General features: G+C 35.6%; 1 protein-coding gene across 23 annotated transcripts in view; it reads left to right on the top strand.

Moving 5' to 3' along the window:
- The window catches only part of RIMS2 (regulating synaptic membrane exocytosis 2), a 786,041-nt gene that overhangs the window by 563,462 nt on the left and 205,426 nt on the right, over positions 1-17,153 (top strand). For 11 of the 23 annotated variants that reach the window (XM_043507439.1, XM_043507441.1, XM_043507440.1 and 8 more), the window contains 4 exons: positions 2,869-2,934; positions 6,427-6,489; positions 15,778-15,957; positions 17,040-17,149. In XM_043507439.1, coding sequence (XP_043363374.1) covers positions 2,869-2,934; positions 6,427-6,489; positions 15,778-15,957; positions 17,040-17,149 — 419 coding nt within the window. The remainder of the gene's footprint in view (positions 1-2,868; positions 2,935-6,426; positions 6,490-15,777; positions 15,958-17,039; positions 17,150-17,153) is intronic. The other 12 variants (XM_043507442.1, XM_038389642.2, XM_043507447.1 and 9 more) reach the window with 2 other exon arrangements.

Here is a 17,153-nt window from a genome sequence, read left to right as displayed (position 1 = left end):
CTGGTTTCAGACTGTGGGCCAGATCTTCAGATGGTATGAATCAACATAACTGAAGAATGGAGCTATACCAATTTATACCAGCTCAGGATCTGACTCTGAGTTCTCATTTTAGCACCTGTGCTAGTCACCTAAACGAGAAAAATTTTGAACAGTAATGCCAGAACATGAACATGTGTATATGTATAACTGAAAACCCATATGTGAATTGTGGGATAGTTTGTAACTTTGCGCAAAGCCCTGAGTACAGAATCATAGAATATTAGGTTTGGAAGAGACCTCAGGAGGTCATCAAGTCTAATCCCCTGCTCAAAGTAGTTGTAACAAACTTCAGCTGGAGTCAGAAAAGAAATCTAGTAAAGCAAAAATAGTCCTATGCAGGATTAATTCAACTATTAAAATGGTCTATTGATGTTCGGAGTGCCTTCAGATTTAAGGAATGTTTTGATCTCTTCAATCCAAGTGGTATGTATCTATCTATGTTGACATTCCAGTTATGAGAATCATCTCACCAAGTTTTAGTTAAATCTAATAGATTATAGTCTCCATCATTTCTCCTATTTTTTCTTGTTTTTCTCCCATATTCTGACAGTTGTTCATAGACACTTGAGTGCTAATTAATGCATAGTACTTATCTTATTCTTCAGTATCTGTTAAAAAATCAAATAGTTTAAATCTTCTTTCTTGTTTTGAGTTTGTTTTGGGAGTACATGAAAAATTTCTTCAGTTATGCAAAATCTTCCCTGCTCTTCTCATATACCTAGTTTAACACCTGTCTAATAAGCAATACCACGTCTGAATCCAATTTACAACCCATGTGAAGACCAGCTAATTCATTCAATCACCTCTCGTCAAGAACTGTTCCTTAAATCCAAACACCACTTTTTTATACTGTTAGTCTTTACTATCAGTCTCATACCTCTTTTGCTTTTACTTAACACTGAATGTCTGAGAAGATAAACTACATCAATTCCAAATTCATTTCCTGAAATCATTCTTGATTATACTAAATATTCCTTCATAGGTGTCATTTATTCTCACATGGATTACAATCACTGGGAATTTTCTACAGTTCATGAGGATATCAAGCATTATTTTATAACATATTTTTATATTTTATAACATATTTTATAACATATATAACATATCCAGGAAAAGGCAGGCAATCCTGTTTTCATCTGGCTCAAAGATATCTTGTGGCATATTTCTCACTATGGACTCATTAATCAGGATTACTTGCTGCTGCTTTCTGTTTGATGGTTGCCATGCAGTGCTTGTTGTTAACCATTTGGGGCCAGCTACTTACCTCCCGTGGGCTCTCATCATTGGAATTTTCTTCTTTCTTGTCAATTAGACTAGACATTGTGGATATCAGTGTGAGATGGCTGCCTGCGCATTCCTCTTTTGCTCTTCCTTTAGTTTCTAGTCTTTCTAGATGTTGTATTCTTCAGCCTTCCTTTATATCATGTCTCCATTCCATACAGGTTTTCAGCTTTTCATGACTCTCCTGATAATCATTTAATTTAATCTTTAACCATTTCAGCTTTTTGTATGTCTTTCAGTGACTTAGCTGCCGTTTGAGTCCACCATTGTCTTCAGAGTAAAAATATACTTGCACTTCATCTATAGCTCTCTTGATCTTTATTCACAAACAAAAAACTATGCCACATGAAACTGTCTTAGATCTTTCAATAGCCATTCTTTATGGCAGTTCGCTATTACTGCAGGTAGTCTTTTGTTTGGAACCCATTAATATCAAGATACTCTGTTTTTGCTGATACAGACTAACACGGCTAACACGCTGAAACCTGAATTAACAATGAGGAGTCCTTGTGGCTTTTAATTCATGAACTCCCTGTTTCCAACTTGTAGTTGACCTCTTTTAATGTAATAGCCCAGATGGTTGCACTAGTTGGTACCCCAGTTTACCACACAGCATCTAATTTCTACTCAGATCAAAGTCATTTTAGCCATCATCCCAGCTGGTCTTTCAGAGTTTTACTTGCCCTTTTCTAAATACTTGGGAAATCATTCAGCTGCTTTCCTCCTACATTTCTTTCCTTATTCACAAATTCAATACAATGATTTTGGTTCAGATCACAGTTAACACTTCCACAGTCACTCCCTTTAAATAAACTCAGATGAACTCAAAAGTGTAGCATAATGGTCTCAACATTTTTATTACAAATTAATTTTAAAAGGAAAACATTCTGTGTATCTAGTCTAGCTATGCCAATATTCCCTAGTCACACTCATATCAAACTTGAGTTTTGGGTGGACTCTGTTGAATGCTTCCCTTCTCATCTGGCATCTCAAAGCCCAGCTTCATCACTTAAGAGACCACACTGTTTTTTATTCTTTTAAGATGCCTTCATGACTCTTTTATTTTCATCCTTTTTGTTTACATTTAAGCTTGTGCTTGGAGAACAATGGAAGCTGATTTATGCATGTAGGTGCAGGATATGTATTTCTCATCCATTCAGCTATTTTATTGCTTCACTTTACAATAAGGAAATGAATTTTTGATTTCTGTTACCAATCATGGAATTTCACAACATCCATATCTTATTTTTCCTGAAATACTCACCTGCTTAAACACCACTTACATGCTGATATGACTGAGCTGCAAGGAAAAATCTTTGTATAGCTCACAAGACCTGAATACATTATTAATCATGGCTGAATACTAATTGAATGTGAAAAAAATTAATTAATTTGGCTTTGAATATTTGTTTTTAGTAGATATTGCTGTACACGAAGTGGACTAGCATACTGTATGTGCATCATCTCTATGATACAACAAGGATAAACACTCAATTATAAGGCACTATTAAAATGTCTAAATATCTGTGCTATTTATTTCATATTCAGGAGGACTAGGCAGGAGAGAAGAGTGCCTAATACATATTATGACGACACTACCCATACTCCTGAAAGGTATTTTCATTTATATAGTAGAAATAGATAAGTTTTAGTAATATAACATTTTGTGAGCAGTGTACTGTAGAATTATGAATTGGCCAAGAATCATGATACTGAAATTTACAATGCATTTCATGGAGTATTGTTTAAATTTGGAGCAATCAGGCTTCATGGTTTGAAATGCTAAATGTTATTTTAGCACTACATAAACTACTAGCACTTTCTGTATTTTAAGTAAAAATGTTACCGGAAGCATGTTTATTGGTAGGGAGGAGTGGGAGAAAATACCAACAATTTAGGTAAGTTCCCCCTTAATTACAATATGCCTCCCATAGCTAGGATTTTCAAGTAATTTTATTGTTAAAAGGGCAGTGTAGTTTTCTCAGTTGTATTATTTTAAGGCTCTGATCCAGCAAAGTGCTTAAGCATGTGCTTAACTTTAAGCATTCAAGTAGTTGCATTGATTTCAGAGTGATTAAGCACATGCTTGAGTTCTTTGCTGAACTGGAGACTAAGTCAGTATTGTCCATCCTAAATTTTGGAGTATTTCTGAAAATTTGCACAATTCTGAGACTACATCTAATCAGCTCAAAAGTATGAGAAGAGTTGAGAGAATTGGTAACTCATTAACCACAAGCAATTTATTTAGTCTATATTCAAACATAATACACAAATACAATCATATTTATATCCCTTTTGTAAAATTTAGTTTCATATTTATACATTTAAATTGTCTATAGTAAAAGACCTCTACAATATTTTAAAATAGAGGTTTGATGTTTTATTGAATATATTTATTAAAATATAATTAATCCAAACAATTAATTTCCTAAAATCAAGATAGTCTTGATCATTTCATAAATAGCCACCATTACAACTTTATAATTAATACAGCACTGATTTAGTTTTAAATGCTAAATATTTAAATATTAATAAAAATAAAGACACAAAAAGGGTTGAATTTAACTCAGGTAGAAAAATTCTTGTTCTCTGGGTATCCAGGTGTCCCATCTCCTTTTTTTTCCTGCTGAGTGACATCCACTCCTTACTTTGTTTTTACGATATGGTGTAGAACTTCAGCTAGATTTCTTTCAAGAAATGCCAGTTCTCTTCCTAAAATTATTATATTATAAATAATTAAAAATAAATGTAAGCATAATAATTATAATAATGTAAATTACTTATTAGGCAAGGTCATTGAGTTAGAATGGAATATGAGCCATTCCAAGGCCATGGAGTCATAATGCAGACAACAGAAATTTATTGCATTTTATTTATGTATTGCAATTTTTACCACATGGTCTCATCCACTGCTCTGGATGCATCTACATCCAGTCCAAAATATCCCAGATAAAAAGAAAGCCAAAGATCAGACCAACTCAGTTGCACCAAATCCCTGCGATCAAGCCATAACTAGAACTTTACCACACCCTAACCCATCATCTTACTCCTATCCCCAAGGAAAAGGCTGAAGGAACAAATGGGCATTTCAGTATGACCCGGAAGTAAACAAATTCTCAGTTTAGCAAACAGTTAGCAAACTGATATGAGACTCAGATTTCACAGTTGAGGACCCATAACTGAAAATTCACCTCTCCCCCACCCCTAGCATTCTCCCTATTTAACTAAGATATTGAGTGCCGAAGATGATCTCAATTGTCATGTTAAAATATGAAAAGAGATGGAATCTCAAAGGTAACCAAAGATCCAACCCAGTTAGGGCTTTCAGATTAAAACCAGCAATTTTGAATTTCACCCAGAAATGGATTGGAAACCAGTGAAGATCACCAAAGATAACACACCTCCTTTGAGAAACACCCTTTAATGAAACACCCTTTAGAACATTGTGTTCTACGGTTTCAGAGCAGTCCTAAGAAGTAGCTTCCTGTAGCATGCATTGCAGTAATCCAAACCTGAGTTGACAAAATAGCAGATCACTGATACAAATTTTGAACCTGAAACAAAAGTTTGCAACATGTTGGTCAAGCACACATGATCAGGAGCACTCTTGCATTCTGCTATTTCCTGATAATCCAGAAGCTGGTGGGTCCTGTGTAAATTGCCCTCATCCAAGTCTTGATCCTGGCCAGATACTACATAACCCCATCAACTGCTCCAGCCCAGTTTGATATGAAAAGGAGATGAACTGCTGAGTGACATCCACATAGTAAAGACGCAAGTAAAGCCCATGTCACTTCATTGTCTTCCCACAGCTACCTAATACACACATTAATCAGGAAGGGTGATGGCAGAATTGTGTGATACCCTACATGAGGTTGCTCCAGTTCTATACCCGAGACCTCAGAGGAAACAACTGTGTCACTCAAAAACTACTCCATCCATTCTTGCCATGGTTTGCAATAGTTTCAGCAAAAACCTTGTGTTCATCAGTATCAAAATCACTAAGAGGTTCAGCATGGACACTTGGTGTGGGATTTTCAATGGAGCCTAGAGAAGTTAGGTATCCAACTTTGACTTTGAAGGATCCCATAGACTTAATTGAAAATCCCAGTCTTGGTTCTTGTTCACCATCTTCAGAGGATCATTGATCCATGAAACCACTGTAGTCTGAATGTTACATACCCAGGCCACTTGCAGGAGATCTGAGGATTCCATGTAGTACCAAAGTTTATTTGCATCACCATTTCTCTAACCCAGAGTTATATGAATTGCACATGTTTCCAGAGTTTTAGGGTAATGAATGGTAAAAAGATTATCATGTGGTTTCTGGAAGAAGGACAGGTATTTAACTTAGATGTTGTGACGCCATCTGCCCAGAATCTCTCTTTCCAATTCTGCTTCCGTTCAAACATAACCTTTCTGCAAACCGCTTGATGTTGTTTTTGACTAATGTTGCTGATGTCATGTTACACATGTTTAAATCATTTAGCTCAGCTAGAGCAGTGCAGAGTAATAATGATTGTCATTTCATTGATTTTTCATTGTGGAGGCTGAATAGAATGCAACACCCCTCTGCCTCCCTCCAAAACAAATAAAAAATCCCACCAAAAAAAATCTTGAATACATAACCGTAAACAGAATTTTAAAAATAGCTTTACTATTTAGAGGTGTTTTTAGGACATAGGTAAAAAAATGGTTTGGCTTACAGTATATGGCTTTTAAGTTTGACACTATCCCTCTGTGGGCTAATCTTAAAAGTATTCCACACACACTCAAAGACAGTGGAAGTATTGCATGCAAAAGCATTGAAGGATCAAGCCTTAAAGAAACAAGTTAATAGTTAGGCAAACTTGCTGAAAATGATAGAATTCACTTACTGAAATATGCTGGGAATTAGATCTGGAAAAAAATATACATAACTATTGCCACAAAGCACCTGTTTTCTTAATACCCCTTAGCAAAGAAGAGGAAATGCAGAAAACGTATTGGAAGCAATTGAAAAAAATCTCCAGATTAGTGAGAAGCAAATATGACACATGAATTATAGTGTTTTAATACTACCTATATTTATTTATAACACCTCTTTATTTTAACTGCATTGTAAAGGTGGTACAATGGTGCAAGTTCATGGGCAGATCATGTAGTCAATGGTTCAGCTGAAAACTATGGGTAAGTAAAGAGTGTAGTGATACTGAATATGTGTTCCTAATCTGCTTGTAGAATTGACTAACTGTAGTGACCAATTTTATTTCTAATGTCTTGTAAATCATCCTCCATTTCTTTCTCTATTGATCCCAGAAAAGGCCTATTTGTTGGCTTGTCTCTTTCCAAGGTTTCCATTATGAGGACAGAAAAAACAGTGATGATGCTTGAACTACTTTATGTGAATCTTTTTAATATGTTGGGTTGGTCTTGAGAAAAAGGATTATGGTGGATGAAGGACACATACAATTTGGAACAAGATACATTAAAGTCCAATATTGAATTTAGCTTAAAGAATTTGGACCTGATCCTACTAGCCCTTACTGCAGTGAGCAGCCCCAGTAGGTACTTGTTGAGTGGGATCTTGGAGGATCAAGCACAGAGTGCGATGCATATAGTGGTCAGTTCTGAAGTCCTTACTCCCATTGATTTACTGGGAATTTTTCTATAGTGAGAGCTGGTTAAGGTCTTCATCAGTGGACCTGCAGTGTTTCTTTTTCTTTTCTTTTCTTTTCTTTTCTTTTCTTTTCTGTAAAATTCCTTATATTTATTTTAGGATAAATATGAATTAATTATGTAAAAATAATAACCACTCATCTGTCTCTGTCCTATAATATTTTAAATATCAAAAATATGTTTTAAATTGCACAAAATAAAGCCTGTAAATATAAATGGATATTTGAAATGCAATATGTATTGTGCCAATTTTTCAAATATAAAGTAGTGTAGAAAAAATTCCATAACCATTGAAAGAGTGCAAAGTTATATTTTCAATTTGTTTCGTTAGTAACATTATTTGTGTCTCTAGTATGGAAATGGTGTATTTACTCATTTTTCTATAGCAGCACAAAGTAGACATTTAACTTTGCAGAACTATTTAGTCAAATGTATGTTTACCTGTATAAAACAGATGTGCAAGACTCAAGCTGTGCTGATCTGAATATTATAGACTCTACAAGTGTGAATGATTGACCCGGTATATTGAAAGAAATTGTAGATACATGATCACTTATTTTAATATCTTTAAGACTAAAGATTTAACTAAAACAGTAATTTGTATTTGCTCTATGTGTTCCACTGTTAATGAGAAATTTTTTGTTAGCCATCTAGTCTGGCATCCTTGTATATCACCACCCAACACCACCCACTCAGAGAATTATGACAAAAGTAACAAAAATTAATCAGTGTTCCTCCTCCGCAGCTATGTTTGTAACAGACTTTTGGATGGACCCCAGAGCAACATCACCAATGTACTTTCAGGTCCCTTTTCTTTCTGTGCACTCATCTGCCTGCTGACTCTTCAGTTTCAGTTTTACTGGTAATGGGGGAACATCCTCTTGCAGAGCCTGGGGTAGAGCATGCATGTGAGATCCCCCTGGAACAGTGCATGAGTAGCATGCAGATGATCATCAACAAAACAGTTAAACAAGATGCTTTGAAATGCACAAAGTAAACAAGCTGAAATGAGAGAGAAAAATTGAATGCTTTCTATTATCTTTTTCTGTTCTAGATATATAAGATACTCCTTGTGACAGTGTTAGGTACAAAATGTTCCACTGATTATTTGTTTTCCAATTTTGCAGTTTCCCTTCAAGACAAGCTTCCATCAGCACATCTGTAATTAAATCAGCAGTTGTAGTATAAAAATATATTTGTATTGAAAATTGACATACCAGATCCTAGCTCCTTCTTGTTTTTCTTAACTCCATATTATAAAAATATTAATTTGGTCAATTTAAACTAATGCTATGTAGTGCAAAAAAAGTTGTAGGTCTAAGCTGTTTTGTTGCACTAGAAACTTAAAATACCTTTATTATTTATCTCATATTTCTTAGGCTCAGCTCATAATAGAGGTTAATATGGTAAGGTAGAGAGGAAAAAATAACCACAGTTTGTAATTCAAGAAACAATTTGTGTTGGTACTCTGTGTACCAATTTAAATTAAGATCAGCACGGCTGTTACAAAAAAGTAAAAGTTGGTTTGGGACATATATGATTCAATTTGACATTTAACCAGACCATAAAGAATATTTTGAATATTTTAAAAATCCTTAATAATTATGCAAACTTTTCAAATAATGAAACAAATTCCATTTTTATCAGAGGAATTAAACAAGAGATTTTGGACTTTGAGTCAAATCCTGACCTTTTTTAAAGTCAGTGGCAAAACTCCCATTGACTTCAATGGGGCCAGATTTGCACCCTGCAAGTGGTCCCATTGAGATATGGCAGTACGGCCTGGTGCATAAAGTTAAGCAGATGCATAAATCTTTCCAGAATTAGAACTTTTGTGTGGACTCTTACAATTATAGTTAAAGATCTGCCAGGGTATCAGTCAGCAAATTACTACCAAAAATAAAGGAAAATTAAATCAGAAATTGTGTTATTAGTAGCATGTAAGATTTGAAACAAAATCCCAGAAGCAAGGAAATTCAGAGCAGAGGTTGAATTTTTGTCACTAACTACTTGTAGGCTGAATTATATGTCATGTGTTTATCCACATGTAGTGTTCAACCCTGAAAGGTTCTGTGCACTCAAACCCAGTCCAGCAAAACACTCAAGTTTAATTCTGAGCCTGAGAACAGTCCCATTGATATCAGTGGTAATACTCATGTAGTTAAGTGTTTTGCTGGATTGGACTAGAGTGTTCAGCACCTTTAAGGGATGAGCCCTTATTGGACATTATTTCTGTTTGTATTGCCTGATATATCCCTTAATTCTCATTCATTAAATTACATGTTCAGTAGGGAATTTTGAAAATTGCTACCATGCATATACATCTTTCCATTTTAAGGTGCCATTTTTATTAAATATTTCAGATCTTTCCAGTGAGTGGGTGAATTTACATATACACTGAATTACCTAGGGGAAAATAACATTTTAAACATATAATATAAGACTTAGTTCTGGATTTGCCTGCTTGAATAGTTTTAGTATTTCCATTAACATTGGTGTGATTATTTTTTTAAGAGGTATAGTATACTCAGTTGTAGGAATGGGCTATGCAAGAGGAGAAGGCAGCAGAAGAAAAGCAAGATTAGAGGGTGAGATTCAAAAGTGGTTGTTGAGATAAAGGCAGCTGTGATCCTGTAAGTGATGGGAGGAGGGAAAAGAGGTCCCATGAGTACAAGAAACCTGGAGTGATATTTTTACAATTAATGGATTCAAAATTATAAGAAAAGGGTGTTTACATTTGTTCACATTCATAGTGAAAGGATACCTTGCATAAATGTCCGACTGCTCAAATTAGTTTTTCAAAGATTTTTTTGTATTAAAATTAAGGAACCATACCAAAATAAAAATAAGTCAAAGCATGCCATTGTATGCATGTGAGATTGGTATGCTAATTTTTTGAAAAATAATCTTAGGTCTTGTCCACACAGAGACATAGTGCATGGCAAGACGGGGTGTAAATCTACTGTGCAGTAGCCTGCTGAGTACCAACTGGCCCTGTGGACCCTGCTACTGTGCACTAAAAGTTCTGTAGTGCACTCTGACATCTGCTGTTTGAAACAGCAGTAAGTCAAAGTGCACTACAGCACTGTTAGGTCTTGTCTTCACTGCAACAGTTAGCTTGAGTTAGTGCACTGAAGTTACTGCCTTCAAGGTACCGTAGCTTGAATGAAAGGGACCACACTTCAAAATAGCACTGGAGTTACACATTGATTTGATTAGCAGCACACTGATTGGATTAGAAGAGTGACTGGATTAGCTGCTACTGAGTTGTTGTAGTTTGAGCTGTTGCATCTTCACCGCATGAGTAGCTGGAGCATCAGCATCACTCAGGCCTCAACCTACCCACTCCTGACCGGTCAGCTAGCTCAAGGCCAAAGCACCACTTAACTCAAGCTAGAGATTTTTGTGTGGACAGGAGTCAAATTAGGGGTAAAACTCCAGTTATAACTCAAGTTAACTGTGCTATGAAGACATACCCGTAGTGTACTGTATCAGGGTCCATATGGCCAGTTAGTGAACAGCAGGCTCGTGTTCGCAGATTTATACCCAGCTTGCTGTGCATCAAGATCCTTGCTGTGGACAAGCCCTTAAAGTCTAAAAGAGGAAAGTGGCATCCTTTAAATTAAGCTAACAATGTCATCACCTCATGGTGCTGTGTCTGCTTTCATTTAAAGTAGTATTAAATATGATCTGCGACAACTGGAGATTTATTTAGAAAGATTTATTAATACTTAGAAAGTCCTGAATCCTCTTTCTGAACAGTACACACACTACTTGTACTAAATCTTGGAAGATAGTGAGATTTTTAAAAAATATTTAAACTGAAATATAATGTAAGAAAAAGCTATTCAGGTAACTTTTAGAAGTATTTTAAAAATGTATTAGTTATTTTTTCTCTTTTTTTCCGAGGCCTATGTTGTTGAATTCATGATATTATTAAGAGCTGGGTAAAACCTTGCAATGGGTTAAAACTTCATCAAACTGATATGTGAATGTGCCCTTCATTTAAGGTAGTTGTAAGAGATATTTAAGGGGCCACACCTAAAACAAGACCAAATAGTGTGTGCTTGGAAACTAGCACCAGGTGGGTGGGAGATTCCACTTGGTATTGTGATCAAGTGTGTGAATGTGTGTGAGGGAAAGCACAACACACACAAGCTGAGAACAGATGAGACTAGAGAAAGAGGAAGAGTCAAAAAGCAAGCAAGTCCAGCAGGAGCCTGTGAGAACAGGGTGACCTGGGAAAAGTTAGAGAGAGAGATTCTCAGCATGTTGGCTAAAGAGACTTGGGGCTGTAAGCTAAGAAACTGCTCCTCTTTCTTTTGGTTCCTCCTTCATATGTCGAAGCAGGACTTTATATATTCCTTGTAAGTAAACAAAATTGCATCAAAGAATACCAGTCTCCATCAATTTCTGCTTCCAAATAGAATGTCCCCAAGGCCCTGAAATTTGACTAGCCGCTCAGGTCAAAGATGGGCAACAGTATTAAGCGAATTTATAGGAAGAAAAGATAGGAAAAAATGGACCAAATCAGTTTTTAAAAACTTCCTAAAATATTTCTGTAATAGTATTTTTAACACGAACAGATGACATGAGACCATGGTGTGGCATAAAGGTTTTATTGGCATGACTAGTGTAATTCACTCATGGCATTGTTCATATGTAATGCACCCATCCCAAACTGATGTCAATGAAGAGTCAGATCCTGAGTGTAGTTCCACTGAAAATCTTTATACTATATCATCACTTATTCTCTATATAGTTATCACATAGATACCATAGTATATGACATATAATATATGATTGACTATTCACATACATTACTTTATTTATATTTTATTTACTAGAGTTGATGAAAGCATTGAATTGTTTTCTGCACTAAGTATTATTCAAGAACATACTTTTATATTATGTTAAGCTTCTTTATAGGTATTTGATTTTGATCCTCGTAAAAATGAAATTAACCTGCTGCTGCTAACTAGTTATTTCTCTATCTCTGTGCGGTTACAATGAACTGCTTCTTCACATCTTCGCAAACTTCCTGTTACAATATTCATGACTCAATGGTTATTACTAGAAATCTCACTTTTTGCAGACATGCTTATTTATGTTATGCTAACAGAGGATCTTGTGTCTGTGATTAAACAGCAAAGTTCCTATAGCTAGTAGAAGAAGAGCATGTCCGAGGATTGAAATCCAGCAACCTTCCACAGACACTGACAGGTATCCCATTGGATAGTAGCTGGCCTATTCTTGAAGTAGTGACTATTAGATATTGTACCTTTTGTATTTCTCTTGTTATTTGCTAAGTGTTTCTAGAAGTAGTGAAAGCCTAATATGATCACAAAAGTTGCATTAAAAACCCTTGCATAGTGTACATTTATATTTCTGTTTCTTCAGTTCTTTGTTACGAGGACATATTAACTACTTTTGAAATTTTAACAAACTGTGATTTTAACTGGCCTGCTGCTATAATCTACTTTTTATGTATTGTGCACAGTAAAATTGCACATGGGATGGCAGCTAAAATATGGGAAGAACATCCAATTGTTTTGGGAAGTAGTGAGATGCTTGTGTGCTTGCACTGACAGCTTTTATGATTATTCACTATTGTTTGACTCCTAAAAGTCTTTCTGTATGGATGCACTTAGATAAACTTCTATTTATTCATTTGATGAAGATTCTCCTTTTTACTTGTTAAAAAAAGTAACATTAATTTTTGAATAATTAAAAATGAGAAATGCTCACTTTGTGCATCGAAAAAATTATTAACTTTGGACATTTCCAGAATATGAGCATGAACCAATGTACATAAGTTAGTATGTTAACTTAACTCAAGGCTTATAGCCTCTCAGGTTAGATGGTAGTGAACAGAAATTACAATTATTACTGTATACTAGAGGTGACTTTCCTTATAACATCTTGGTAATTCTAAATTTTGGCCTTTTAAAATGTTTATTTTAAACGTAGAATAGCCAGAGTGCTGTTCTACATGGTGGCTTACAGAAAGCTGAAACTTTTTCAGTGTGATAGATATGCTTGGTTAAGATGTAGAAACCTACTGATCCATTCTTCTATCAGTGCATGGGAGAATTATGTGTGCAAATCTCCCACACACTGATAAGAGAATAGACCACCTAAAGTGAATGTTCTTTGCCAGTAGAGATAGAAGGATGTTGAATTAGGTAGTCCTAAAGGAGAATTGGGAGGCCATACTGACAATTTCCAATTTCATTGGATTTAAAAATGAAAACCTTTTCACAAAGGCTGTTGGTTATGCAAAGGAGTTTCAAAACACTTTAAGTAATGCTGTGGGTGTTGGATAGCTCTAACTTTGACTGTCTATTTTTCCCCTTTAAAATGGCTTTCAGTAGTTCATATGCAATAAGTTATATTCATATTGGATGGGATTTTCAAAAGCACCTTAGTGACTCAGGCACTCGTGTCCTACTGAAAGTCAATTGACAGTAGGATGTATGCCCCTTAGTCACTTAGGGGTTTTACAAATTTCATCCATCCACTGTTATGGCCAGATTGTGACCAATACAGCCACGTATTATAGGTGATGTGGAGCTGCATTTCTGCAGCTGGTTCTTTGGTTGGCATTGCATCTGTTCTGCAGATTACAGCATGTGTACCCCGTCTGAAGTGGGTGCAAGGACCAAGCCCGTGTGACCCCATACAGCAAACCAAACTCCTACAGTGTGCAGAGACTGCCTCTCTTACAGAGATGAGCACAGGAAAGCAGCACTAGTCCTACAAGGATTTTCGCATTCCTTTAGTATAAGAACTCCTGTTGTGCTTGACCCCTCTGTGGAAGGCAGAAGGAAGAGAGAAAGATGTTCCTTGTGCCAACTCCTTCTCTTTCCCACCTACACAAGGACTAGGCACAGTCCGGCTTTAGTCATGCACTGTTTTTATAATTCAGGTCTCGGAGTGAATTGCTTTCTTCAGAATTTATTTCTGTAACTAGAGAAAGCTTATTTCTTCACCACAGTGTGGATGCTTGACTCCCTTATTCATCATTTGTAGCACTGAAACCTTTCTTTAAATCGTTATCTAAGCTAAGCAACATCTATTACAAAGCTAAGGTTACACTTCTTTGTTTATCCACAATGTTAAAGAAGCGAGACAGTGGATGTTTTGGCTGATCAAGCTTCCCATTCAGAAACAGAATTGATAGAGCCAGAAGAAGACATGAGGTAATCTTTGTGGTTTTGTGCCAGGCTAGTTTTACTTCTCCCCTGATTGTCAGTGCCTTTAGTTTATAATTACCATTTAGTTTATAATTACCATTGTGTGTCTCATTGTGGTGTGTTTGTTTGTTAGGAGCTTTAGAAGTAGGGTAATGGTGGCCGGCATTATTCTAGACTGTCTGGGGGAATTTCATTTTGTTTTCTACGAATCCAATTACTACCTCATGGAAGGCGTGAACAGACATTCATTTTAATGACTCTTTTATCAAAGGACTCAGCAAATTTAGCAGCCCTAGAGAAAAATTTGCTGTCTCAGTACAGTCTTTTATAAAAATAATGCAGTTAATAACATAAGACTCTTCATAATGAGTCTGCCTGCAGTGTCTCTCTCTATTTAAAATACTAATTAAAACTTGACTTTTTCTTACATTTAATCACCATCCAGTCGCTCTTATTATTAACCAACTTCATTTTAAAATACAGGACTTAGCTATAGGAAAAGCCTTAAAAGGTACTATTAGGTTAAGAGTTTGTAATCTGTGGAGATTCCATTAACTCCATTGGAGGTGTGAGGTACAAATTATTACAGAATCTGCCCAACTAATATGTACAACTTAGTTTTAAAATTTAAAATGGATGTGTATATTTAAGGAAGTTGCTAGTCAACTTTCCCCCTTTGTATTTCTCTTTGCAAGCAAAAGGATCAAACTATGACCTGAGATAGAAAAGTACTGCAGAAATCCAATAATTATTTCATTAGAAATGAAGCTGAACCCCACAAATTATTTTGTACTATATCTTAATTTAGTCAGTTGTTTTGGAACCTCTTATTTTCCTCTGCCATATTTGCCTTTCACAACTCAGTGTTTTCCTCTTTCTGTCATTACATTGGCACCATACATTAGATCAAGAAAACAAGAAGCTAACTTTTACCAGAGATAAATCTTGTGTTCCTCTGTGGGTCATCTGAATGTATACTGTGCTAGTGGTACTAGAGGTCTCTATTAATGAGAACATTGAGTAATCTAACTGTATGAGCCATTCTTAATGCATGGCATATATATTGTCCTTTGTTTTTAAAGTTGAATCTTACAGCTGACGTCAATGTACTGTAATTAGATCAGATATAGCTTGTAAATATTTACTATGGGCCTTATCCTACAAACCCTTGTTCATATGAGTAATGCTAATGAAGTTAATGTAATCGGTAAGAACTACTTATATGAGTGAGAATGCAGAACCAGACAACTTATTAACATCAACTAGGCTTAATATTCTCTAATCAAATTGATTTTTCCTTCAACGTTTGGTGTACTGGTGTAGTTGGTTAACAAAATGGTTTTACTGAGAAATTGCCTGGAAACAGATTATAGCATGGAAAGTCATTATTGAGGCATGGAAAACATTTTAGCCTATTTATCCAGAGTTTTGCAAAGAGACTGCATACATCTATAAATACTGTATGTTATCAAGAAGCGAACTCAGAAAAGTTACCAAAATGTATTTAACAATGATTTTTCTCCAAATCAATACCAAGCAGCATATTTTATAACTAACAGAACAGTTAAAGGTCAACTGAGCTGCTTTTTGACTAACATTACAGGAATTGTGAAGCAGCAGATAGACAGCCATATCAAAGATCCAGATCAACAGAACAGCATCCTGTGCTAGAGCGGACCAGCTCCCGCTCCCGATCCACAGAGCGTCCTGATTCAAACCTCATGAGGTCGATGCCTTCATTAATGACTGGAAGATCTGCCCCTCCTTCACCTGCCTTATCGAGGTGAAACAGACAAATCAATCAGACTAATTCCTTTTGCCCCACCAACTCACATTTTATTTTCCCAGTAGCTAATTGGTATCGCCTTCCATCTTTGGCTGATCACTAGTAGCAGTAGATACTAACCCTGTCAGTGCCAACACACTATTTATATTCTATTGTGGATATAATGGTGTGACTGCCATTGTAATTTGTTTACTAACGTATTTAACTACATTTGTTTTGTGATTTCTCATTTATCAGGAATCCTGGGAGATTTCCCACATAAAGCACCTCATAACTATCATGTTCTTCTCTTACAGAATGAGATTTTTTTTGTGTTCATCAGACATCGCTTATGGAACAACCATCATAACATCAAATGAAACTATTTTTTTTAAAAAAAGTTTCTTTAAATGGATTGTACTAACGTTGTGTATTAACCACTGTTTTCTCTGACTACATTTTACTGTGCCATAGTCTGTATAGTTCCTGTTAAAGTACATTATATTACTACTGATGTAGAATTTTACCAATTTATGTAAACTCCCTTTTGTACAACTACAGTAAAGAAAGTATGACTATATGTGGAGCCAATTTGGCTGACTAGGAAGTTGAATGAAACATCACCTTATTTTAAGATTGTAGAATATATTTCTTGGCTTTCCGATAGTGAAAGCTAATTATATCAAGAATCAATTCCTGATGTAATTTCTCACTATTTTACTTCATTTTTGCTTAACTGAATATAAATGGAATAAGGATCTTAGCATGTAGCCCCTAGATGGTTTTGTATGTATGCATGTATTTAATAAAAGAGCACACGCACATACATGAATACATACACACAGAAAATATGCGGAGTCAGCTACGCAAACATATTACATGTCAATATTTAGGCTTATTTTGTCTTTTTTCTTTAGATAGAGTTTTCTCTGTTTAATTGTTAACTAGTCCTTCTGTGAAAAAAGACAGCTGTACCACTACAGTACCTCAAGAGTTCTAAGTGCACCAAAATTTTCTTAGTCATTGTATTAGATCTGTAGGTATCGAAGGATGAATGTGACTTTTAAAGGGCATGTTTTGTTTTGACGTGTGTTCTATAGGTCACATCCTCGAACTGGGTCTGTCCAAACAAGCCCATCAAGTACTCCAGTAGCAGGACGAAGGGGCAGGCAGTTACCACAGCTCCCACCAAAGGGAACATTGGAAAGAAGTAA

Source organism: Dermochelys coriacea, chromosome 2 (assembly GCF_009764565.3).
Source record: "Dermochelys coriacea isolate rDerCor1 chromosome 2, rDerCor1.pri.v4, whole genome shotgun sequence".
NCBI lineage: Eukaryota > Metazoa > Chordata > Testudines > Dermochelyidae > Dermochelys > Dermochelys coriacea.
This window is presented reverse-complemented; position numbering and strand designations above follow the sequence as displayed.